The sequence below is a fragment of the Lipophrys pholis genome (genome assembly GCF_963383615.2).
Source record: "Lipophrys pholis genome assembly, chromosome: 7".
In the NCBI taxonomy this organism is placed as follows: Eukaryota; Metazoa; Chordata; class Actinopteri; order Blenniiformes; family Blenniidae; genus Lipophrys; species Lipophrys pholis.
In genome coordinates, this window is record NC_137638.1 from 20,554,744 (window position 1) to 20,582,613 (window position 27,870).

A 27,870-nucleotide genomic window follows, 5' to 3' on the forward strand; every position below is an offset into this window, starting at 1 on the left:
ACGGTGTGACAATGGGATGTTCTGAGTTTTGATATCAACAAACAGCTGAGGAATAGAGGAAGGAGAGGGTGAACAAAGCAGCAAGGAGGCGAGGAGACGTGAGGGACGTGAGGTGACGCAGGGGAGAGTGAGGCTGGTGACAATTTGGAGAAGAGGGCACGGTCATAGATGAATGAGATTCAATAGAGCTGGAAGAGAGAGAAGGAGAGGCTGATGCCTGGAGCTGGTGACACTGGGGGGGGGGGGGCAGCTGAGCTGGCACTGTGTCTTTATCAGCTGACTGCAGGCTGACAAAGCATACAGGACAGGCAGACAGACACGCTCACACTCCAAAACTCACACAAACAGAAGCAGATCGGCTCCGCAAATGTGCACGTTTCTTATTGAAGGATAAATTTAGTGAATCCAGGCACCTTTGGGAGAATTTATAATAATACAGAACATGCGTTTGTGTGAATGTTTGTGGGATATCTTAGCAGAGGTCCAAAGAGAATCGAAAATTTGCTTCTTAAGTATAAATACGGTTAGACTGATTACATTGGACTCATTTACAAGTAAAATTCCTGCAGTTGAATGTATTCAAGTTAAAGTATAAGAGTTAACTTCTCAAATACTGCTTTAAGTATTAGTTACTTTTTAAACACATTGTATCCTGCCAATATTAGTCATTTGATAATATTTAGGAATTACATACCAGTTATTTTTTTAGTAAACAAATGTACGATCACATGATGGAAAATGTGTCAGGAACATATTACGCATAATATAATGTGAGTGCATTGAGGTACGATTCTGGCCAGGGTTGGTCCCTGTCAATCGAACTGGTATTTGCTGATTCTATCCTGGCATTAAGTCCTTTTGCACTTCATGCCAATAAAGCAGCTTTGAAATAGAGGGATGGGGAGTAAGAGGATAGAGCGATGATCCAATCAGGTCTAGTGGAGGAAGGATGTAACAGCTTGAGGGCAAAGTTCAGCTAAAAAGCATGGCAGCGGGATTACACAAAATAACTACTTTTTGGGCTGAGTAAAAGTTACGTGGACATGGCAATGTGACAATAACAGATTAGTTGCATTGTCAGAGCAAATTACACTTTTCTGAACTGACCAAAAAGGAATCTGGTAAAGTATTAGTTCAGAGTAAATATGTCAGTGTGGCTTGCAAATCACATAGCCAAGACTAAACAATTTCTTGACTGTACCATTGTTCAAATATAAAAATGCTACAAAGCAGTTAACCCTACAGTCAGCCAATAATTGTGTTACTGGGGCAGGAACTTAACTTCTGGATGCTGTGTGTCTCTGTATCTTATTGAGTTGCTCACCTGCCATAAGCAAATCGTCGGTCTTTGTGATGATCCCCGAATGTGTCCCAAAGCCTCAGGGACACGCTGACCTCATCCACTACATCACGAGATCTCTCCAACACCTGAAACACAGACACATTTCCCTGCAATCAGGTCCAAAGGTCTTCACTTTGCTGTTTATTGGAGGATTATTTAATCACTGGGTAAATATCAAGTTTCGTGGTAAACACATCAGTATATGACTTTAACATGAGTTCAGCTTGATTGTTCCCAAATTGAATTGAATTTAAAAATGGCTATAAGACAGCATTATTCTCAATTCCATGTCCAGAAGTGTACCCGGATTTGTCTATATGTAGCTCTCTCCACAGTGTCTTTGCTTGTGTTTTTTTCCCACCTCCTGGCATACACGGTACTGGTCGATGGCCCAGACGGTTGGCACGTGGGTGGCAAGCAGCTGATACTGTGTGAGGGTGGCATTGCAGGCCCGGGCGCAGATTAGCCTGGTCTTGCCTACTGCATTATCCCCTACCACCACACATTTTATGGTTTCCACATTGGGCCGCTCATAGTCTGTGTCTATATCCATGGAGAGGGCCCTGGAGAACGAGAGAGGAGAGAGAGAGAGAGAGAGAGAGAGAGAGAGAGAGAGAGAGAGAGAGAGAGAGAGAGAGAGAGGTGGGGGGAGGGGAAAAAAAGAAAAGAGGTTAATACAATATTCATGCAAAATTAAAATCACATTTGATAAACCGTCCCAGGAGGAATGACGATGCATTTTGACAATGAAAGCAAGTGGCGTCGGGCGCAGGAGCTCCTAACTCTGGCCCTTCCTCGCCTGGAGAAGCTTTGTAAAGACTGTGAGCCCCCATAATTGTACTGCCCAGTGAGGCTTCTGCCAAACCCCTCAACAGAACACATGGTTCACAGGCTGAGGAAGAGAGGGACTGTAGAGCTATTTCTGTAACAGCACACATGGAGGGAGAGAGAGAGAGAGAAAGATGGAGAGATAAAATCAGAGAGGCTCCCTTTAAGTTTAGTGCCCTTTTCTCTTCTTGTCCACCTTCCCTTCAAAGAAAAAAAATAATACGATACTCCCCTATTAGAGCTTCTGTATTGGATCATTTGAAGTCCCTCATGCATTGCAGCGCATCATACGTTTTTCATAGAACGGGGTTAAATAATGTGGTTGCATGTTCGGCCACCTGCACAATAAGGAGGTGTTTATGTGCAGCTCAACTGACTTCCTCTTTTAAAACCAAACATTACTGTGAAAAGCTTAGCAAAATCCCCTTTCCATAAACTGCTTACTAACATTTTTGACATGTGAAAACACATGTTAATCTCCATTTTAAAACATTCCTGGAGGACTCTGTTCACTACCCCCCCCACCACCACACACACACACACCACACACAGAGGGGCCTGCAGTCAGCTAATCAGTCCATCGGTCATTGCAACTTATTCAAAGAGCCACCCCAAGGCCCCGTAAATAGAGCATCTGAAAGATTCATAAAGGCCATTGCTTGTTATTCCATTGACGTGGATGCCAGCGCAACACTTCAGTCCAGCACTGACAGACGCCAGCAGCTAAAAATGGCCTCTATTCATCTGACACATGAGCCATGCCCCGCCATTCAGCCACGGCCTGCTCTACATGTACTCATATACCTCCACTCTGTATCTAATATCACTGCAGTTTTCTGAATTGAGTCCTGAGAGCTTAAAAGTGTATCTATCAGTAATGACAAAAAACAACAAACAAAAAAAACAACTTTATGCCTTCTGATTGCTTGTCCAAATAAGTCCTGTTTGCATTGCTGGGAAACTACAGCAAAGGGGGTCCTACCTTTGTTTAACTATGCTGATGAAAAGTCCCTTGCCACATGAATGCCTGTGACAAGTCCATGGGCATGTACTACAAGTGTAAGAGAGAGATAGAAGAAGCAATAAAAATGAAACGAAACCTTGCGGTTATCTCACGGCTATCTTTGAAACGGTCATGACAGCTGCCAAACCAAAGGAAAGAGGGACAAGGTTTGAAACCTGACATACTGCAAGTGCCTCTGTAATGTCCACGTTCAGGGACAAAAAGATAACGCCACTGAAGAACCAAAGAAGGATGGATGGCGGTTCTGGCTATTTTAATGCAGCATTGGATAAGAAAAGGGGCCTGAACAAATGGGAAGGCAGTGACGACTATTAGCCTTTGAAAGAGATCGCCTGTCAGCTGATCATTACAATCAGGAAGTCGTGCAATGGTGATCAAAAGTGCAAGACCAGCAATAACCAGCCTCTAAAAAAAGAAGAAAGGAGGAAGACAGTGGAGAGTCCACAGCATGGTCTAAAAACCATCATAGCAATGACCCGCAGGAGCCTGAATGCAGGTGTGTGTGTATGCAAGTAAAATTGTGAGCATGTACAAGAGTCTCGATGGTCTGTGAGACACAAAGCAACATGCAGTGATGTCACCAGAAGGCGGCATTGGTGCTGGTGCTGGTGGTGGTGGTGGGGTGGACAGTTTCTCAGGGAGATCAAGAGTACCCAGCGCCTGAATGTCAGCCTCCATCCCAGGCTCTTTACTGGGCTTCGATCGAGGCTCACCATGCCTCAGGAAACACATACCACAATTGTCAATTCATACCCCACTGCACTTGACATATTTGCACCTGCTCACAGGTTTATCTTTAAATTCCATGAGCTTTCACTGGCCTCAACAATTATTTTTAATAGCATGACTGAAGGACGAGCACAAGCCAGGGACTGCGAGAGCCGAGCAGCGGAAAGGCAAGCTGCAAGGGTTGGGTTTCATTTTTAGCCAGCGACCTATCGTGAACCGCACACAGACGTCTAGACTTCATCAGTACCCAGTGTCATCTTCCCGACAAAGTGGCAGTCTGCAAGGGCATCAAAGTATTGCCATGCAATAACACAGAAACCATGTGATATGGTTTCGGCATGGCTGCATGTATTTCTACCTCTTACAATGGGTTTTGTCTTTTGGACATGTGCAGGCAACACCAAAGTGAAAGAACACTGTTGCAGGATCCCAAACATCTCTCCATGGACAAACAAAACCCTCTTGTTTAACTCCAGGAACACTTGCACCGACTTCTGTGTGCCCAAGACAAGACAGGCTTTTGTAAGGAGATGCCATGTCATCTTTAGCTGGAGGTTGAGGTTTTTGCACACATTCTTATGTTCAGTCCTCATATTTTCCTTTAATCTTTTTAGGATTGACACTCTGTTGTCCCCAGCTTTACTAAAATAATCAGATTTTCTAACCTTCTGACAAATCCGTGCTTCTTCTCTTCATTCAGGGCACTGAGTTTTTCAATCTCTGAGTGCCCTTGTCATCTTTCAGAAAACTCTCTACTGTGTCAGTCCCACCCACTTTTACCTTTCACATCCAATGTCACACTCCCATCAACCCCTGGATTGAGCAATCTTCTACTGTATCTATCCATGACCTTAGCACATTTCTGTAGATATCAAGAAGCAGCATTAAGCAAACAGCCCACCCACACCCGTTTTGTCTCCCTCTCTGTGTTACATAATACTTTTAGAGATCCACTGACAGCAAATTTGCTCATCCCACACTGTCCGTAGCACCCCCCCCCCATTCACCTTTTTTTGGGGTGTTCATTTCCTAGGGGCTGGAGTTCACGTTGATGCCACAATGAAGTCAACTGCCTCTCCAACTTGCTTCATGCAGCCATGCAAAAAAAAAAAGACCCCAGTAGCAACCTATTTAATACATAACCAAACACCTTTGGGTTTGAGCTATGACAGCCTTGACTGCATTGTCAATAACTATGAATAACCACCCTTTTGATGTTTCAGTTGAAAATCCACTGTCATAAAATATCCACATAGTTATACCAGAGTAAATGTGCATCTGTGCGATCGTGTGTGCCTGCGTGCGCGTGTTGGAGACACTGACTGCCACGGGCACAGCTGGCACAGACTGGTTACATAACCTGGTCTGTAGCCTCTGCTTGGCTCCCTGCATGGCTGACAGTAGACCTCAGACTCATACACACATGCATAGTCATGCATACACACACATGCATTCCTGCACGTACTTGCCTCACCCACTGCAGATGGCACTGGCATTAATGTGCGGCCTGTGGCAGACGATGTTATGTGACGTTATGTGCAGATCTATACTCATTAATGAATGGGGCTTTGAGAGCTGCATATCAGTCTGGATGAGAGAGGCTTCCTTTCCTCCGCTCTCTGCTGCAATAATGCTTTGTAAACAGAGACAGGCTTCACTTGGTGCCCTCACTTCCCTTATCCATCCCTATCCTCCTCCTCCTCCTCCTTCTGGTCCGTATATTCCACCTACTTGTTTCCTCCATCTCGCTTGCTGTCCTTACACTCTATTTCAAAGACTTATACTTTTCAGCATCTATTCCAGTAAGGATCATTTTTACATTTCCTACACCCGCATGCGTCTGTCACTCACTTTTTCTCTCTACACAGTTTTCTCGCACATTTTCACTATTTTTTTTATTTGTTTTTTTCATGACTGCTTTGATAAAACAAACAGATGAGCTGGCATTTCCTCTCCTATTTCCCATTCTGGGAGTGCAAGCCATGATTCAAAGATGAGAGACATTCTTGATACATTACATTTTCATAGTTGCCATAAATAGAAAGGTGAATTTACATAGACGATCGAAAACGTGTTGAATTGAATACAGAATCCCTACCCCCATACACGAACCAGGGTTTGAATCCCTCACCACAATTGTCTTTTTCTCTCCTTCTATCCCCTACCTTCAACCGGAACAGCAGAAAGTCTCTACCTCTAAGCCTGGTTCTGCAAAGGTTTCATCCTACTAAAAGGATGCTTTTTCCTTTCCACTCTCGCTTCTGCTTTCTAATTTGGAATTGTTGGGTTTTTCTCTGTAAAGGTGCTTTCAAATGACAATTACAATAGAATTGAATTGAATTGAATGTCTTTTATGCACATTTATACTGAGCTATTCTACCATGAATCCAAATAGTGGTGCTTGATGCATTATCTGATTACGATATTTCTAAAATTGGTATTAGACTGAGACGCACTGTTGTGCTTCTCTTGTCTTATATATTGCATGTAAACAATTATTGCGTCATATAACGTGTAAAAGATCAGTAAATTCAACCTTCAAACATAGCTTATGGTGTGACACATAAAATGCATGGGGGGGGGGGGGGGGGGCATTAATTACTTTAGCAGTAATACAAAAGACTAGGTCAATGAGACACACGCAAAGCATACACAGCTTCAAAAGCTCGATTTCCCCTGTGTATCTTCTGAAACAGCCATTTACACGGGTCAGAGAATCTGGGCCAGCCATATAATGCTGGCTTACTCTTCCATGTGGGTTTGTCAGTGGTGCACAATGTTATCTCAAAGCTGTTGACACAGTCAAAGCTTTGGGCACAGTGCCTAATCAGGCCAATAAGTAGATCTGTTACGAATCCTTCCGACAGTATACGTAATGACAGCCTGATCTCTGCTTCATTAACTGTAGTGGTATAAGAATAAAGTCTCACCGGCCAAAACTTCTCAACCTCAAAATAACTGCGAATCAGAGCTAGTGTGTCAACACTGTGAGAAATGCAAGGTACTTTTACCAAGATGGATAAAGCGAGCAGCAAAGGACAGAAAATACAATGCAGTCTCTACTTCCACAGAAAGATGAGCAACGGTTACACACTAGCAATTAATAGACATCTTTTCAGAAGTAAAAAAAAAAAAGGTCTATTGGCTAAAATACAAGGATTGCACAATATGGCATGTGTCCCAAATGGTTTTGCAACTTCATCCTGTAGATTTGATCAATCATTGATGACCAGAAATTAAAGGAAAAAAAAGATGGTCTGATACAAACTCCTCATGTGGAACATTATTTATTTATTTCCAGGATGAAGTGAGATGCTTCTTCATCAGCTACGCAGCCACCTGCGTAACGTAATACTCCTGGTGACGTCACGCCACAGGATCAGCATTACAGTGTGTGTGTGTGTGTGTGTGTGTGTGTGTGTGTGTGTGTGTGTGTGTGTGTGTGTGTGTGTGTGTGTGTGTAACGTCCTACAAGATTTAGCTGGTTATCTTTTGTCACAGCTTCGATCTGCATGCTGCTCCAGTAAACAATGTGGTGTAGGATCACTACATTCATCAATGAGGGGAGCCTCGTGTGCTGCCTCTCACCAGCCATTCATAACCACCTGGCTCATTCACATATTTTTTTTTTCTTTTAAAGCAAACCAGTCCGTCTACTGTTTGGGTTATATGTGTCTTGAAGAATTTTAAAAAGAAAATACATGATACACGTCGTTTAGAACGTGGAGTAAAGATGACTTACACACATATCCATGTTATTTAAAAAATGAAAAAGTTAAGGCAGGTGCATCACAGCAGCCGACATCGGAAATGGATGCACTGATAACTCTTGCGTAATGTGCCAAGCCCATCTACTGCACAACAACACTGAATCAAAAGGCTTGAGCGTGCACCACGTGTCGTCTTTTAAAAATAAAAATAATCTTCTGTTGTAACGTTTAAAAATAATCATTTAATGTGTATGAATGGAAATGTGAGAGGCTCTGGGGCGGTGACGGCGATATTATGGAGACACATGAGAGGAGATTAAATCTCTCTTAAAGCGCAATAAGGTCAAAACGTAGGAGAAAAACGCAACTTGATCTCACGGTCTTGCAATAAAGCGTGGATAGCAGGGGGAGCATGTGACCTAGTATTCCTGCAGGAGGAGTGGGGGGGGGTCCCTACCTTCCGACGGTTCCGGAATTGACCCACATGCCACTCCGCTGGTGGACAAGCCGGTCAGTCAAACCGGACAGAGACGCGCGGGGGATGCAGAGGAGATCGTTGTCGTTGTTTTTGTCTAAAAGAGCGCACCAAACTGCAGCAGGACCTCTGCCCTGTCACATCCTCCTCCTCCTCCTCTTACTTCCCCTCCTTAATCCTGCGTCTCACTCAACTCAACAAGTACAGACGCGCCGCTGCGGCCCTGCGATAATGCGCGTTTGATTTGGAACGGACACTTCCTATAATAAACCCTAAACATAACTAGCCGAGAGGTTTTTATTTGTCTCCACAGAAGCCACCCAGTTCTGTGTTGTTGTTTCCCCCAGCTGATTTCACCGGAGGTACGCCTCCGCCGCGCGCGTCACGACACAGGGCGTCCAACTCCTTCTGTGCTGCGTTCAAGGTCCGCACGAAAAGTCAGTCACACTAGTGCAGCGCCATAACTATACAGTGGGCTTTAGTAACGGGCAAGATGACAGCACAGTGACATACTGGAAATAATAGCAAAGACAATTGAATTGGGTCATGTTGGATTGAATATATTTCGCACGGCATTTGGATTGCACATGGTTTGAAACATGTTTATCAAACTTTATCGACCTGCATTTCCAGTTTTCTGCACAATAAAACAGTATTATTTTACACACGAGGGCAATACCAACCATGCAATGTTTTAATCTAACAGATGACTTAAAAAGAAAAAAATAATTAAAAAGCTAAAAATCAGACTGCAGGTGTCAAATTGTCTAGCAGACGAGGAACAATTAAACTCCCATAAAGGATAAGGGTGCAGCAGCCAATCAGATGCTGCAGAGGTGATCGTAGCCCCGCCCCGAAGCTTTCCTCAGACCATCCTGTTAACTCAAAACAGCAAGAGAAGCGTGCTGCCTTTAATCGGCGTTTGTCTGTCACGTCGCTCTTTGGGGGACGTGACAGACGTTTACAGCCATGAATAGTATTATTCATAGAGAGATGATGAAGTCCAATCAAATGTATTTTGACATAACATAGTCAAGTAAAGATCAATTGTAAAGCAGATCAGGTTGAGCATGCTTTCTCCCTAAATTAATTGTAAAGTATCAACTATCAAATCTACAGCCCCACTGAAGTTATACAACAGCGCTGTTATAGGGAAACAGTGAGATTTATGGTTGTTTCAGGTGTCAGGAACAGCAACTCATTATTGCATAGCAACCACCACTTCTGAAGCCAAAACAGAAGCACATTACCAGCAGATCATGGATTGGATCATGGAAAATACCAAGCCTTCTGCCCTTATATCTTTCCAAGATCTCCATGTCTGGGAGTTCATTTCTGGAATGTTAAGCTGTACGAGAGAAGAAAAATGTTGCCATCTCGCCAAGAGGTCCCAATGTCCAACTCTTCTCTCAGCAAAAACTGTGTTTAATTCAAATTTGAATGGCTTTGCACATGCACCTTCATGAGACAAGGATTTCCTTTAGGGTCTTTAAACTAGTTGATGTCTCTGCAGTTTATTGTAAAAGGTGAATGTGACATCTTGATCACAGTGAGTTGCATCTAACAATTCATTGAGGGTGATTTGCAGGGTTTTGGCCACGTGGAGAACATCATGAACTGCTTGTCTACCAATTTTCTTTCATGACTGTGCAAGACCGAAGACAGACATCTACTGGCAGACTTTGGTACTAATCTCTCTGAAACAAAGGAGGCATCTTGTCTCACCGTTCCACAGCCAGTGTGGTCATTCAAGGCCACTGCAACAATAGCGCTGACCTCCGTGACAGGCCCTGATGCAGTAAAGGTATATATATATATATATATATATATATATATATATATATATGCCTGCAGTGAGTTGATGGAGCGTCATCACGTTACAGAAATACAGGCATTAGGCGTTCACCTGTGTGAACTCTGCATCCCCACACACTTATAAAGATCTGTGCTTTTACGCTTGCGTGTGCTGGGCCATCAAACAGCACCGACACATACATTAATTCAACATGAGTTACATCCAAAACTCCTTGGGGGGGGTCGGGGGTCTGTATAAAACAGTGTGCTTGTACAATGTTGTCCTGAAAGCCTGAGAAAATACTGCCCCATGACCTGGTTGGCATGGCCAGAATGAAACAACATAAAAGATGGGCTGGAATGCTGTTGGAGAAAAGCAGGGGTTCAACACCACTGGCACTGAGAGGGCTTTGAAATGTGGAGAGGCAACCCCTTTGTCTGGAGAGGTGTAGACTTGTGAGAGAACTCTCAAGCAGCACAGTCTGAGGTGATGTCTGGCCTTTCCAGCTACAGTAGTACGAAAAGGACCAGGCTTTGTTCACAAGCTTTATCGCTCTTTTATTAACAGTGTGGGAAGTCTACTCCCCTAGCTTTTACACTTTGGTGAGATTAAAGTAGGAGAGAATACGCTGAGATCATTCTTTTGGCATGACGCGGAGTGTCTTGCTGTTGGGACAAACATTCAGCGGTGACACAACCAGAGCATCTCAGGTTGAAATAGGAAACCAACACATTCGAAAACATCAATTTATTTTAAATAATTCAACAAAACTTTGAAAAAAACTTTCCAGTGCAACGGTTTCCACAGTAGTGGTGCAGGGCTACCCTGGGGTTTGCCAGGAAGACTGGGAGAGAAGGAGCGTCTCGGAGTCATATGGATGCTTTTTCACCAGCACCTTTTTAATCTTTAAGATGAGGTCATGATAAAATGAAAAACACTTGGAATGTAAAACAGTTCATTATTTCATCAAAATGATTGAATCTAAATTAGAAATTGATAAAATGATGGCATTGGCTTCAGTGCAGATATTTAATATATAACATATACCAAATAATTAACTTTAGATAATACATCCAGCATGAGAATATTTGTGCTCCTTATTCCCCAAAATGTGAAAATCATTCGGAAGTCCAGCAATGACCCAAGAATAGCTTAAACATATGCAGCTTGAGCTTTCAGATAGAACAGTGTGTGAGGAGGGCTCATCTGAATAACTTAAAAAAACAAAAAACAACTTTTAATGCAAATGTGAAAAAGTGCAATTTTCAAATTAGTGCAATAGTACTTGCTCTGTATATACAGATGCCCATTACACATTCAGTAATTGATACACGATAGAAGTAACAATTTGTACTCAGACGCGTTCGCTTTCGATTGTCTTCAGGAGTTTATTTAAAGTTACAAAATGGATATCAAGTATCGTTTTAATGGTCATGGAGCATTTTGGAACCAGCATCTCATCTCAACGCCTCGTATCCACTCCTTCACTGATCCCCTTCTCACCCCTACAGCTCACCCGCATATCCAACAGTCCTGCTCGCCCCCTGCCCGGCGCTGTACTGAAACTGCTCTAAAGCTGTCAAAACACCCAGCTTCTCACACTCCCTGTGTCCACAAAGAGTTTGCCTTAAACACACATCGACCAGATCTCCACACACACACACACACACACACACACACACACACACACACACACACACACACACACACACACACACACACACACACACACACACACACACACACACACACACACACAACACTCAACAAAAACAGTCTACACACAGCCCATTCACTGACACAAGTAGGTCAGAGCTGCAGTGGGTCTTCCAAACAGTCCTCCATCACCATGGAACTGATAACAATATCAAAGATTAAATTCTACCTTAAGCCTTAACACACACTCACATGCATATATTTGCAAGCACACCCACACACACACACACACACACACACACACACACACACACACACACACACACACACACACACACACACACACACACACACACACACAATGAAACATCACATACCATGCATATGTGCTCTGCAATATGATATCATTATCTTGTGCTCTTGGGAAAAGAGACTTTTGGCCATAATTTTTATTTTGCAATGGGACGAGGGAAAAAAAATGCAATGCATGAAGTTTAAATTGTTCTCCTGGGAAGAAAATGCGGAGGTTAAAGGTCAAGGGTGAGAGTAGAAGCATTGAAGGCTGAAGTGACCTGAGCTTGTGGGAAACTGACATTCCTAAATTATCACCAACGAAATAAGAGCCAGACGGTGACAAATGCCCAGAAATTCAGATAAATCCATATCAATCTATTTTTTGTTCCCAGTATTAATCTCTCTCTCTCTCTCTCTCTCTCTCTCTCTCTCTCTCTCTCTCTCTCTCTCTCTCTCTCTCTCTCTCTCTCTCTCTCTCTCTCTCTCTCTCATACACAAACACACACACAAAATACACACATCAGACACACACTTTGACATGGAGAGGTGGCTGAGTTTTGCCAGAGCCGGCACCCTGGCATGAAACAGAGTGTGTTTTGTAACAGTCGGCCTATTTGGCGACGGTTGATGGGCATATTAGCAGAGTGTGAGTTTAAGTGAAAAACATTCAGTGCTAGATAAGGCCTGAGAGAAAGCACAGAGCGAGAGAGAGGGATGACTGAGGATATTGTTTACTAGCAAAAGTATCAGTAGATTGTCATATCTTGAGTCAGGTGAAAACTCAATGTGTGACCAGCTGCTGCTGTTGCCACATTTTATCCTAATGAGACAAGTGACTTGCACGACTGATGAACAAAGCAAAAGACAAAAAAAGCCCTACAGACAAAGTAAAAGGCTGCAGTTGACCAACCAACAGACTCAAATTAGGATTTTTTTCCAATGTAATTATGTGTCTGACAGACAAGCATCCTTATGATTTATATCCTGTGAAAGCAAATAATTTCTCTTTATGTTGCCTTCATTTATGCATGTCAAAAATAAAATAAAAGTAAAAGAATAACTCATCTAACTAATATGATTTGTTGGTTTTGCTTTTACTTTTTTGTAATTTTTGAAGAGAAAGTGACCTCAAAACCCACTCGCTGACCATTTAAATCAGCAAAATAACTTGCATTCAACATCAAAACTATTTTAACCCTGTACTTGTTTTCCAGCCGTATAAATCTTTGGGGCAGTTTTGCACCATCTGAATGGATATTAAAGTTATTGTTGCAAGTACAACATGTTGTTTTAAAATGAGAAAACTGTAATAGAGACAATTGCTGATGGTGTGATGAACATTTCAGAGCTACTAAAGTGTTCCAGTTCTACAGCTTATCTTGACAAATACATAAGAGACAAAATAAATATGTTTCACAAAGTTGTCATAGATGTCATTCCCCTATGCCACAGAGTGGACAACAACCAGCTTCCCAGCCAGCAGACTCACAGGCTGCAGATAAATATCCACTGACTATAATGCTAATGCATGTTCAGGTCAAGCCTGTGTCGGTGATGATGGGTCATGATGGTGGAATATGTTAGGAATGTAAAGTGGCTTGAGGTCCTGGGGCAAAAGCCTGGACAGATGTGGAGATGGTGGAACAGACGGAGCAGATGGAGGGTGGGATGAGTGAAGGATGGCTGTATATAGCACTGCTAAGGGCATTAGGTGTGGTGGAGGCAAATGTCTGTGTTTAACTGCCTGCTGTCCATTTGAAAAGAAACAGACATCTGATTAGGATATTATTGCCAACTTAAATGCCTCACAGTGTGGTGCCTGGCTTTTACAGAGCAGTGCCTGGCAGTGAAGAAGAAGAACACAGAGCTGCATATTTCTTATTTCCCTTAACTCGATGCCCTCACATGGTCAGAACTACCAAATCCATCATCAGCCCAATCTAACCCTACATTTGCTTCCCTGAGAGTGTAGCATTTCAGGCTGAAACATGCAACTGGAAAAGTTCAGGTCACAATTGTCATTCTTATCAGCATGCAAAGCCAATTAAAAAGAAAAATCTATAAATTATTAGTTTCTTCTTTGATGTGCATAGGATGTACATATTGGGCGTGTGACTGCAAGTTTGACGTTGAAATCCAACGGCAGAAAATTCCACTTAAGGTTGCTTCAGGAAGCACGTCTATCATGAACGTTGTGACAGGTCAAACATGCACAATCTGCTCTGTGGAGCCCAGAAAGGATCACCCGAATGACGATCGTCATCATTAACGCTTTCATTTGATGAGCTTTCAAGCAGAAATGATCAAAGGCAAGTTTGTTGATCGAAGAAAGTTCATTTGGAGGCATACAAACTTATTTTCATTCAGTCAAAAGTCCAAATTCCTCATATATCATTGGGGATGTGTTTCATCACAGCTGGATGAACCGATCAGTGTCTTCTCAAAGATCTGGCAGAAGCATGTTTCAGTAGGAAACCATTTGGTGAAGTGCTTTCTGGTTGGTTTAAAATCTTAATGCTGTTTTATTCAAAAATCCCTTTCACACGAGTTCACATGTGGATAAACCAGGTGAGCGTGAGGCTCCGAGACGTTGAACAGTTGAGTGGATGCTCTAAATTCTTGAGTGGCACAAATCTCCTGTGATGAAGACAAACTGTGTGCCTGATCTGGAAGTTAGAATATACCGTCTGCATTCTGACCTGAGGGCATGTTGCACGGGCATGTCTCACCATGCTTGAGTGCCACATTAGACAGATAAGAACAAACATGTATGCAAACATTTTGCACTGTATTGAAACATACATAAATACGTATAAAGTCACAGAAATCGCCTCTCCACCTACTGACAAAACAATATTAGTAATACACACACATAAACCAATGTGCATGCACATTCCCTGCTGGATGGAGACACACAGGTCAGTAGAGGTGCCTCTTAAGCTGTGGCTGTCAAGTGGCAGGGCTAATCTTATTAAGACTCACTTCAACAGTGGGTCCAAACTCTTAAAGTGATAGTTCATGTTGTAGGAAAATGAGCACTATTCATTTCTGGTAGGTTTGACAGTGGGAAAGGTTTTTCAACCTCTACAATAAATGGAACTATCTGAATAGATTACAGTGGCTTTCTGACTCTTATGGAGGTGTAGATTGTGCTCCAGCAAAGTGAAGGCTGACTTTAATTACCCTGGGACGTGTGTACCGACCTATTTAAGGCCTTGGTTGACTTATTGGTTGTACAGGTATTACAGAAATTGAGGTGAGATGGGCGATCGGGTCAAAGACCCGGAGGGAGATGACATTATGGTACAGTATGAGAATCAAGTTGAGGAGTGAGGCTGAGATCAATATGGAAAGAAGAATGGACATCAGGAGGGAAGTGAATACACGGCCTGAGCCAGGGTAAAGACAAGGACAGCATTTAGGTGTCTCCAGTAACTAGCCTTGAATAGAATAGAATAGAATAGAATAGAATAGAATAGACAACAAAAGCAGCTCCCACTGTAGAATGATGAAATCGATATGAAAAATACAACGAAGGTGTGATTCTGCCTGAACAAGATCTTCCAATTGCCAAACATATCTGAAACTTTGTTCTTGATCAGTCTTAACAAATTGCAATCCACTGAACATGTTCTACATGCCACCCGCGATTACATGAATGACACTCACTCCGCCACTGTACTGTCAGATCATTATCAGCATGAAATTGATTTAACCCAACTAGAAGATTCCCTTAACATTCACTTTAGTAAATCCATCAGCAAGGCACAGAGCTTATTATGAAATGTCTACAAAGTGTTTTAAACAATTCAAACATTTTTCTTTGTACGTGGAAAGTGTTAACTTGACAATCACAATTCATACACTTTATACAAAATACCGACTCAGTTGCTGTTGTCTGGACGCAGGTCTGCCACATTTCATTGCCACTTGCTTGTAGATTTATATCCTACAATGCATTTTCTTCATGTATACGTAAAGTGGGAAATGCCATTCCCAATGAAGCATGTTACTTTAGTCCATAAGACGAAAGTACATTTATTTTCATTGATGGCTCATTTGGCAGGTAAATGACAGTTTGAGCTTCATCATGGATAGGTTTTTAAAAGCTATGATGGTCCTTACATCAAGGTCACTATATTTGTAGAAAAAGTCACATAAGAATCAAAAATGTAAGTTATATTACAAACTGCTGTGTTGTGTTGTTACCTGATATGCTGCAATAGTGAATTCGGAAAAAAATGGTTCCTCACCCTACAGAGGGCCTAATGCTCGGTGGAAAGATTATGGTCTTCACTGGATAGCAAAACAAGAAGAGGTAAAAGAGAGCAACTGTCATTCTTCAGCGAAGATGCTTCAACTGTTTGGTTTGACTGACTAAGCAATGCGCATTGAATAAAACAGAGTGGAGGTGTGTGACAATATCCTGTGCGAGGAGCAGAGTTAGAGGAAATGCTAAGGCTGTGAGTAGAGAGATGTATTTGGCCTCGGCACAGGTCAGTTAGTATTCTCAAAACAGCCTGATCAAACAGAGAGCGGAGCCAAGACAAACACCTCTGGACTTCAGTCTGGCACAGAAACAACAGAGCTGCTGAGATCACACTGTACACATCAGTACATCGGCCCAGCGAGCTCTGCGACGGACTGCATATGAGACACTCCCAGTCACTTTGACCTCTTTCAGTCTAAGCAAATGTGACCTTTGACAAACTAAAGAGTGATTGATTATCTTTTTCTGGAAAACAAACATTCAGGATAGTATCAAGGAACAATGACTCCGGTTCCATTTCCTTTCATCTGTGATATATGCGTTGCTATCATGTTAATCCAATTTCCATCTTTCTCTACTTAGAAACACACTGTTGCTCACAGATACAGAAATAGACAATGAGAAAATAGAGGGGAAGGAAAGAACGAGTGTAAAAAGCAGAAATCTCAAAGCGTCTGAGACAAAAACAGACAAACAAACCACATTAGAGAGCCGAGACATAACAGGAAGGCCCTTTGTTGTCTTTATTTCAAATCTGCATGCTGCTTATTCATCTGTGTCACTCTGTCAAGTTCCTCAGATTGTGTTGCGCTTGTACAAACAAAAACAAACCTGTTGTGAGGTGAAAATCTTGATTCCCACAGACTGAGTTCAGCATTTTTTTCCCGTTTTAATTTTATTCAATAGGGCTTTGAGTGGGTTTTATAATCCTGACTGGTCAAGGAATTTTCTCAGGCAATGTAATCCTTTTGGATGGCCTGAAAAAAAAAAATCACCAAATTCAGAGATATGATTTTGTTCTGACAGGGTTGAAAGGCAATAGCGTAAAAGTAAGTTGATGGGCACACACACACACACACACACACACACACACACACACACACACACACACACACACACACACACACACACACACAAACACACACACACGCCCACACGCACGCACACACGTACAAAGATCTGCAAATTCTCTGTCAGGTCAATTAAATCAGGCTTTTTCTAACCAATTAAGCAAACCTAATTGTAAATTATAGCCTAAAAAGGCACATAAACCCACTAAACTACGTAGGAGTATTATCACCCAGAAATGATTTCATCCCAAGAATGTGGGTGAAACCAATAAGTTTAGTGGCCTCTCTGCGTTTGAACTCTACAAAGTTAGTGAAACAGTGCAAACACTCACACATTTACTAACACACACCTTGCATCTTCTTAATAAAATAATTGACTTGAGATATTCCCTAACCCATAAGCTTCAGATTTAAGTGCCAAGGACTAACCCTGATCTTGACCCAATTATCTCCGCCTTAAAATTATCACCCGCAAATAAGTAAAAGTTGTTGGGTCCAGCAAATTGGTCTCCAAAAGCTAAGCCACACCTAATAAGAGAGCTTAGTGGAGAGCTTTTGGACCCCACAAATAGAGTAGGAGAAGATTATATGAATATACTTTCTAACAGCCTTTCTTGACTTTCATATTCCAGCCTCAGTGCCTCAACTAAAGTGCCGACCCTAAACTGTAACAACACCATGAGAGTTGGAGCTCTTTCAGAGCTTTTGGAGAAATAAGAGTGCACTCTCTCTCTCTCTCTCTCTCTCTCTCTCTCTCTCTCTCTCTCTCTCTCTCTCTCTCTCTCTCTCTCTCTCTCTCTCTCTCTCTCTCTCTCTCTCTCTCTCTCTCTCTCTCTCTCTCTCTCTCTCTCTCTCTCTCTCTCCCTCCCTCCCTCTCTCTCTGACACACACACACACACTGTGCACAGTAGGTATTTTAAAATAGTATGATGGAAAAATCTATACTGGTGTTCAGTTATTTCCGCGCCGCTGTGCTGTGGCCTGGTGATACAACCAGGATATAATAATCGCCACACGCTGCAGCCACATGTCATCCACTGGCCAAGCTGCAGCATGGCCGCACAGCTTCTAATCATTTGAGAAAGGGGAAAGGGGCACAAAGCCTTTTTGGATGTTGCGTTTCTGCTGATCCCAGTTAATCCAAAACTACTTGTGACCGGAGGTCACTGAAGCTAGATAAAGCAACTTTGTGCAATTTATGAAGCAATTTAAGATACATGACATAAAATTGTTTATTGTTTTGTTTTGTTTTTCAGACTTTCATTCCCACAGTACAACTGATATATATTATAACATATAGAAGAGAAGAGAAGAGAAGAGAAGAGAAGAGAAGAGAAAAGAAGAGAAAATACTTTATTAATCCCAGAAAGACATTTTTCAAAGCACATAATTATGTTGATTAAGAATAGTCAATGAAGCAAAGAAATACAGCATATTTTATTTCCAGGCAGCATGACCACTTTGAAATTTACCGCCCTTAGATGGCCACAAGTGTTTTCCTTACAAATTATTCAGATACAAAATCACTTCCAGGTTTCACTGATTCATGCATGAAAAAATATATTGAACGTACTAAACATATTGAATTAGTATATTGTCACATTATTCCCATTCAAAATGATTTTTTTTAATGAAAGAAAAGTGCAATAAAACCACTCAAGCGCCAAACCTTTTATGTTTATTACATTCTCCTCTCATTTTTTACAATAAGGGAACCATCCCTTAAGTGTGCAATGAGTGAAAATAGATCCAAGCTTTAAAAATAAATACCCTGACAAAATCACATAATATGTGGCGAGCGGATTTCAGATTTTCATGTGGGAGCAAACCAATGAGACTGGAGTCAGACAAACATTGGCTGGGATGATGACAGAGCTTTCATCTGCAAACTTGCTACCATCAGTTATCACGTCTGATTCATCCATTCTGGTGTGTGTGTGTGTGAGAGAGAGAGAGAGAGAGAGAGAGAGAGAGAGAGAGAGAGAGAGAGAGAGAGAGAGGACAAGAAAGTGTCAGTCAGGTTGCATCAGCTCTCGCGACGGTAAAAAGAACTGAGCTGTTGAAGATTAAACAACATGCAGCTCATGACAACCACAAAGAAAACAATCTCTTACAACAGAAAGACGGGGAAACACCCCAGCCCGTGGACGAGCGCACAAACACAACCACATACTGAAATCCTGTGGTTTGGTGGTTCGATTTAGCAAAGACTGAAACTTCTCTGACCCTGATTAGTAGGAATGACACCATGGGCGTCTCTCTCTGGGTGAATATTAGCGGAACGCCTCTATCTCATCTTTAGAGAGACACACAGCCAGACAGAAAGGCTATACACGTGTCACTGCGTTTACGTCTGACCGGTATGAAGGGGTTTGGAGTTCAAATGCATTTCAGAGTGAGTCAGCGTGTGTCTGCTAATGAGACTGGGTGTGTTAGAGGACTATATAATGTGTCCCTGTGATGCTATTTATATGTGGACATGGTGCAAGGGAGAGTGTTAAGAGTGTGAATCATAAAAAAAACCAAATCGTTGGTCACCTTTATATTTAGTCATGTTTAATTAATACCAGCAATGGGAGATAAATTTAGGTGAGGGGTGAAAGTTTTTGTGACACCTTTTCGCAGATGATTTTTCGCTGGTTCTCATGGACAAACAAGCACGTAAAAGTTGAAACTCCTCAAACTCTACACCTCTCTGACTCACCGTTCACACCCAGGCACAGTGCCTGCTACTGCGAGAGGTGATAATTGGGGGGGGGTGAGGGTGTGAGGGGGGGACCAACACAAAAGCGATTTAATTTTCATTCATCTGTTGGAGGCTATAGAGTCATGTGAAGTGCATGATACTTTACACGGTTTGGCTTCTGAGGTTTTGTAGTGGGTGTAAGAAAGGAATCCCATCTGTAAACCCCACAATATACCTATAAACATAAACAACGCCATCAGCCAACCTGCTGTGGCATGAAGTGCAACCCGTCCTTGAGAAACATTCAGAGACAGGCATATTGTACCTCGCTGGCATCCCCTTAGTCACATGACTTTGGAGCCATATTTCATAAAAGGGATAGGCTTTCTGCCGCAAATGATAAGAGCAGATGCTAAAGAAAGACACCCAGAGATCAAATTACATATAGAGTTGCATATATACAGCTTCATGCACACACACACAGGATGCACAGCGAGCAGCGATACATCCGCACTTAGGTGATGCGGAGAATCACACATACAAAAACATGAACATAGAGGGAGAAGAGCGACGGCCAAACCACCACATGGTGCTGCTTGGCGGCTTTGGCACAACATGCCAAAGTTTCCTGAACACACAGATAGACAATGCGTCAGGCAACGTGATGTGATTATTTGGTGAAATTGACAGATTATTAGGCATATTACCAGTCTCAATCCATATCACAGAACTATGATGGCTTTACTTTATACCATTAATGATAATGAGGTGTCTCCATGTATTTAGAAACATGACTTTCTCGAGCTTAAGTCTGCCCGCTGCCTTTTTGATACCATTTATAGAGTTCCTCTGTAAACATATTTAGGCCTGACCTCTGTTGTTTTGTAGACCTTCAATCTGGAACATGCGCCTTGTTTACATATGTGCACGTCAGCACACAGTGACTCTGAAAAGCATAAACTGATGTATGGAATATTAGAAAGTCTCATATAAAATACCAGGGCATACTTTTGTAACAATTACTTTGAGCCATAAATACGGACCACAACATAAATTAAATAATTCCTGCCGGATTAAACCTTTGGCCCAGACTGCTGTCATCATATTCTGTCAACACTGATGTTGTGTAAGATGCCTCCCTATCACTGCAGCCACCCAGGGTATCTGGACACAACCCCTCTGTCAGACCCTGGCCTCAGTCCAGCCCAGAGCTCTGCGAAAGGACGAAGACACCCTCTCTGAAAAGAACTGGCTCCCTCAGCTCCTCACACCCACTCGGTCCAGCCATGGCCGGTCCTGATACAACACCTCCTTATCAAAAGTCTCTCACCACACCAAGAGTTCAATCCCCTCACACTTCAGCTGTCTGCCCTTGTTAAGGTGCATTTTACTCCACACAGATATGAGGACAGACATGGCAGTGCTTACAAAAACCTTTGGAATTATCCAGTATAGATGCTGTATATGAGGGTTTTATTGTTTGGGCAAACATTAACAGCGGTATGCTCTCATTCTTTTGTTTTCTGTAATGTAGACAAGCCTCAGAGGCCATCTAAGCCAATCACAGTTAATCAACACGATCAGTGAATACAGGGGGCTTCTCGGTGACAGGTCGGCAGATTACCACACGAGAGAGAGTTAAAACGGTTGTTTAAAATGTCCTGAAATTACCTGTGAAGGGATTGAGTTAGTTTGTGATCAAGATAGTAAAGTTTCACATTTTATATTTTGAATCACATTGTAGCCATCTGTTTCCAACTTTTTTTCAAAAAAAGAAGACAAATTAGTTTGAGATAAAAGTATGTTCAAGAAATACGCATAGTCCCAAACTCTTTTTCTCCCTCTCAGCCTCGTTTAGCTCCACGATGTTTTCCCCTCAGCCAAGCCCCCTTTGTGTCCCTCTTTGTCAGGATACTCTATTTATCTTCCTTTTTTCATTTCCCAATCCTCCACAGCATCGAATTCTCTGTTTTCACTTTCAATCAGTTTCTTCCCATTTCTTCTATTCTTTTCCCTTCTGTGGACAATTTCTATGTTCGCTCTCCAGGCTGTCCCACTCTGCTTTCTGCTCTTACATACACATTCTTTGCTCACTGACGCCCTGTTTGAAAAACAACCTCAGAAGCAGCCCAGTAAGAGAGAAACTGTACAGTTGCCATCATCTGCACAATCACTTCTCTCTCTCTCTCTCTCTCTCTCTCTCTTGCTCTCTCTCTCTCTCTCTCTCTCTCCCCCAACTATCATTTCACATTACAAATTTTACTAAAGAGGACAAACACCATGTGTTGTGGTGAAGGAGAATAAGATCCCGCTGTGCGATGACAGTGAGTTTTAGTGTCTCTCTCTTGTGTGAGTGAATTTCAACGAATGAGAATGCGTGGATTTCAATGACACTCTTCAAGAATGGTTCCAGTGCTTTAATAATTACAACTCTCCCTTCTGAGCCATGCACACTGATGACATAAACGCATACAAATTGCACAATAAATCCAACTGTCCCACCCACATCACGCGACCCACACAGTCATTTTTAGGCACAACTATGGAGAGAGATGGGGTATCGAAGCAGGCCCTTGTGTGCACATATGACGGAGCATGTGTATGGAGGAACTGCTGCAGCTCACACAAAGACGCTGCTTCTTATATGACTCCCAGCTGTGTGGACTTGGCCCACTACTTGGCCATCCGGCAGCCAGGAATGTTTGGTCTGTGCAACTCTACTGGAAAGCCCCAGTTACCCATACACACACACACACACACACACACACACACACACACACACACACACACACACACACACACACACACACACACACACACACACACACACACACACACAGCCTCCTTCGAGACAACCCACTCCTCTGAGCACAGAGCAGACAGAGGGACGGGCCTCACCCCAAAGGAAGAATGGTTCAAATTCCACAGTTGATAGAAAAACACAGAGGAGTGGGATAAGAGTGAGAGAACTGATGTCAACTCCATATAAGAATGTCCTCTCACACCCACCACCCTTTCGGTTAGAATAGATTTCCTTTAGAAAAAAAGTGGAGCAAAAATAAATAAATCAGGAAATATTGTACTCTTGTGGCCATTGTTGGCGTGGCTGATAACTGGGTGATGTTATGTCTGTTGTCAGAGATACTGAAGTTTCCTTCCAAGCTGGTGACTTCAGCGAATGCTGTTTCACTTTTAGTGACTCCATCTCCCAGCTATGCCTTGAAAGTGAACTTGCTCACTCAGGCTGCAGGTGGTGGTGGTGGGGTGGGGTGGGGGGGGGGGGGGGGGGGGGGGTTGGGGGGGGATCTCACTGTGTGTTTAACCAAGTCATGCAAACATTGCAAAGCACATCATGGTATCACCAAAAAGGTGCAGACACACGGGGAAAAATCATGTGACGCTAGACTTTTTGTGATTAAAAAGTGGGGAGAGTGTGAGGGTTTTCATTTTATGTTTGGCAAGTCATCTCATAAAACCATGTCTCTATATAAGTACCTTTTTATAGGACTTATATCAGCTTTGTGCGGGTTTAGTCTTGGGTGGTTTAAAATGGCACACCCACGCTTTCTTTTTTTTTCTTTTTTTTTTTTTTTTTTATGTAACTTTATTGTGAGGAATAAGAAATAAACTTCAATTAAAAGAGAAAACGTTTGAAAAAGTATACTTAGAGCAGGGCTGTTTCAGCCCAGTCAATCAAACAGTAAACAAGTCGAACTAAAGTGAACCGTTATGCAACCCCTCGCAGCCTGTCCACATGTGGTCTGCGCGCTCTGCAGCCAGCATACAGATTAAATCACATATTAACACACACAGTGTGGCAAACAAAAGAGACTCCTACCTTGCAAAGGCATTCAGCTTTACAAATCAGCTCTGGTTTCTCTCGACGTCCACCTTCTTCTTCTTCTTCTACTTCTTCTTCTTCTTCTTCTTCTTCTTCTTCTTCTTCTTCTTCTTGCCTCTCTAGTCCATTCAGTTTATTCTGGGCAACGCGCGCGTCTCTGGCTTCTTCCCATTAAACTGCGAAAAGACGCAAACAAACAAGCGATCACTTCAGAGCATTCCTCTAGATGACAGCATCTAATAACAACTCACGTGCTTTAAACACTTGCTGCTTTTTTCTCTCGCTCAGCCTGGACTTGTAAAAGAAAGAAAGAAAGAAAGAAAGAAAGAAAGAAAGAAAGAAAGAAGAAGAAGAAATCCTCAAATTATCGGCTTGGTTTCGTGTTTGGTGAAGATCTGCCAGAGCTGACAGTAGAAGAATCCTCCCGTCTGTTGAAGCCGAGAGACGCCGGGAGGAATGTAATTACACGAAGACTGCTGCATATTGCAGAACCTGCAGACATGCTGCTGTTTTCTTGCAGACCCCCGCCTCACGGTGCTCCGGGATCTGTCTGGGCAGAAGTCCGCCTGTGGTCCTGATGCGAGTTTTTCCACGTCCCTTTGTTGTTCCTGTCACACCTACAAGGAGGGAGCACGAGGAGGAGGGGATCCTCGCCTCCTCCACTTTCTTTTGTCTGTCGGATCTTACACAGCTTTGTGGATGGATGATTTATTTATTTATTTTTATTTTTTTTTACCTTAAATGTAAACCTTACATCACGAACGCACGTGGCTCCAATGAACTCTTCACGCGTGCGATCCTCGTCACATCTGTCCGATCTCATCTAAGCTCAATCTGTCCGTCCTGTGACTTCTCGTGAAAATTAAAATAACATCCATCCTGCTGCAAAAGTAACCCAAGCCTTTTGTTCTGATGCGCCCTTTGTGTCTGTGGCAGTGCATCCCTCCCCCCAATAGACTTCATCTCACCAAATCTCTCACCAGAAGTTCAGTCCTCGCCACCGGGGAAGTGGGCTGACTCGGCTCTGTCTCTTGTCTCCTCTGATCCCCGTTCCTTCCCTCGTTGTGTCTCCCAAGCGGTGGCAGAGCTCAGTTATGTTTCACTCCAGACCATCCTTCGCGGACATCACAGCAGCGCCTGTGACGACAGCCTCATTGGTAGTCACCAGCGCCACACCCATCCATTCATAAAGCCGGGCGAGTGCCAGCCTCCCCGGCCGGGGCTGTGCGCACTGCGAGGAACCGGTAAACCAACCACTGTGTCGTTTGGGACCCAGAGAAATGTCACAGTTTGTTCAGAGATCGGTGTCGGATGTGTTTCAATGTCTCATGTGAAAAACAATTCCATAATCCCCAAAATGATGAAATTATTTTATTATTTTTTTTATTTGTATTAGTTCTTACCTGTTTTTTACAGGCGATTTTTGTCTGATATGTGTGTGAATGAAAGGGATTTTGCAATTTCAGATCGGAGCGAGGCAAGCTTTATTCATGCAGCGACAATGCAATGCAATTCAAAGGGCTTGACAACATGTATAGTTGAAATCTGAAATACCAAAATAAACATTGTGAATAAGAGCTTAGAAGTAGACAAGTTAAAGATATAATCCAACATAAGTTAAATGCAGTCAGCAGCAGCTTGCAGAAAGGTTTGGTGCATAGAAACTAAACGTTTGGTTCTGACTCTTTAAATACGAAGCAGGTTTGATTGAGATGACCTGAGATATCTGGATGGCTTGTAAGATAACAGGAGATCTGACACGTATTTTGGGCTTAAAGCGTTCAGAGATTTTTAGACTGTACAGTAATATATTGATGCCCATTCTTTGTATGACAGGAAGCCAAATGCAAGGGAGCAGAGGCTCAGTGAATTCAAGTGAAACTATTACATCAATTGTGAAAGGACAATCACAGGAAATAGCCAATATGTGTGTGTGTGTGTTTTAAGGATATGGTTTGTGTCATTCTAAGTTCATTGAGAAGTTAAAAAAAAAAAAAAAAAAAAAAGAATACTACTTTGCTGGATGCCTTCTAGTGTGTTTCTTTTGATGTTACAATGTGTAAAAAGCAACATTGAGATACCCTGGCTGAATTATAGGGACTTTATTGTTATAAATAACCAGTACGTCCCTTCTAGTATACAGAAATGGAGCCAAACTAATAAAGGTTATGGATGGTTGATATATGTCTAATGAAACTTCATTGGAAGCCAGAGCTCAGACTGCAAAAGCCCCTGACTCACAAGATAGCTTGGAGTTCAGGTGAAATTCAGATGTCACAAAAAATAGGCTGGATTGCATCATCGTGAAGTCTGTGAGAATGCCAGAAGATGCATTGTATTTAGGTAAAGACACCTTAAAAAAGGCTTTACATAGGTTAGAATTTGCTTGTTTTCATATTGTGTGTTTGCTAAAGAGTCTTCAGTTTGTTTAACACCTACAAGGTTTCTGAAACCTGTTGAAACGAATTAGAATGAATAAATATGTGTCATTGTTGACTAGTTTGTTCAGATTCAGCATTCAGAGCTGTTAGGTGAATTTACACCTTTAAGTTGAATCACTGCTTGGATCTCAAATCGAATTTGGACTTATGCACCTTTCTATTTGAATTTCTATTGTTAAGAAAATAAAACAATTGTGTGACTGATTCAAGTCACTGCTACAGTTGTACAAGCTACATTAGACAATGCATGACTTCTATAGATCCCTTCAATAAGGCTGACTTTGTTTACAAAAGTGTTCTGATATAGGTTGATTGAATCTGCATTAAAGATGCACCTTTGAATTAAATGGGGTTTCCAGACATCCCAGCTTTATCCAGTTGTGGCTCTCAGGGTGCTGGAGGTCGATCCAAGGGAACACTGAGTAAAAGTAGGACAGGCCCTGTTCATCGTCATCATCAATAATCCATCACATGGAAAACACAGAGAGACTATAACCTCATACCCCTCTTGCAAATGTAAACCCAAACACAGAAATGCCCCCCCCCCCCCCCCAGACAGACTTGAATTCAAACCAGGGACATTCTCCCAAAGTGCCACATTTTGAGATGTTTATATACTGTGAATATAGTTTTGAATAAAAAACTGAAAAGTCAGACTAAACATGACGCGAGAAAATAAACCCGCGCAACTAAGAAGGACGTTATTTGGAGAATGTTTGGTTTTGCTGAAAGTCACATCAGGAAAAACTTCATACAAACTTGAATAGTCATAATAACATCAACCCATCCTTCTAAACCAGTCTGTCTGCCTGTGAGTGAGTGGGTGCACTGCATTTCTCAACTTACAAATCAAGTTGGGCTGAAAGGATTGTCCACCCTTTGTTTATATTCTTTCCACTACCCACCCAGTTGGTTTTGAAATGAAAAGGGTGGATGTTTGAGACTTGAAAAACATCATTGTATAGTGCAGCTGGTAGCCACAAACAGGATTGCTACAGACATTGTTAAGTACCAGTGAGGCATCTCAGACACTTGTATTCCTCCTTCTGTCTTATTTGTGAGCTTTTTGTTTTGCTCGGATAGTTTGGTTGGTCAGGTTGAAGTATATTTGATCAGTTTTATAAAACGTTTTCATTAAAGATAATTGCAAGTAAGCAAATCAGAGCATGAAAGAATTTCTTCAGTTGTTAAAAAAAAAAAGTGGTTTTACTAGCTGTGGAGGTCCAAGTTTCAAACATCTACTTAAAAAAAAAAAAAGTAATGGACAGAATAATACAAGAAAAAGTCTTCAGCGTTGACTTGTTTATTTGCACTCTTAGTCAAGGACATCAACAACAGCCTTCACCAGCCCTTTTAAATGAGACGCTGTTCTCAGTGTGTAGATTTTGAACTTGGCAGAAGTATAAATGTCAGGCTCCAGAGGGGCTGTGAGAGGTCCCCCGTCTCTCACAGATCCCCCAAAACTCCTGCTCAGCCCGGCATCTGAAGCAGCTATTGTCCTGTGAAGGGAACGGAGCGACCTGCCCAGACTTGCTCCAACCTCAGTCCTAGGCAACCATCCTCAGACTGTGACCAGACGACATGGGAGGCAGCACACACACACACACACACACACACACACACACACACACACACACACACACACACACACACACACACACACACACACACACACACACACACACACACACACTGATGCACAAACAGCA

General features: G+C 42.4%; 1 protein-coding gene across 6 annotated transcripts in view; it reads right to left on the reverse strand.

Moving 5' to 3' along the window:
- Positions 1 to 27,870, reverse strand: part of rhobtb4 (Rho related BTB domain containing 4) — a 264,128-nt gene that overhangs the window by 13,071 nt on the left and 223,187 nt on the right. Inside the window, exons 1-5 of one of the 6 annotated variants that reach the window (XM_080467759.1) lie at positions 24,701 to 24,844; positions 23,972 to 24,009; positions 23,718 to 23,896; positions 1,704 to 1,905; positions 1,325 to 1,428 (exon numbers count right to left, since the gene is read on the reverse strand). In XM_080467759.1, coding sequence (XP_080323885.1) covers positions 1,325 to 1,428; positions 1,704 to 1,895 — 296 coding nt within the window. In that variant the 5' untranslated portion in view covers positions 1,896 to 1,905; positions 23,718 to 23,896; positions 23,972 to 24,009; positions 24,701 to 24,844. Of the gene's footprint in view, positions 1 to 1,324; positions 1,429 to 1,703; positions 1,906 to 8,090; positions 8,473 to 23,717; positions 23,897 to 23,971; positions 24,845 to 27,870 lie in introns of those variants that run through there. The other 5 variants (XM_080467756.1, XM_080467758.1, XM_080467757.1 and 2 more) reach the window with 5 other exon arrangements.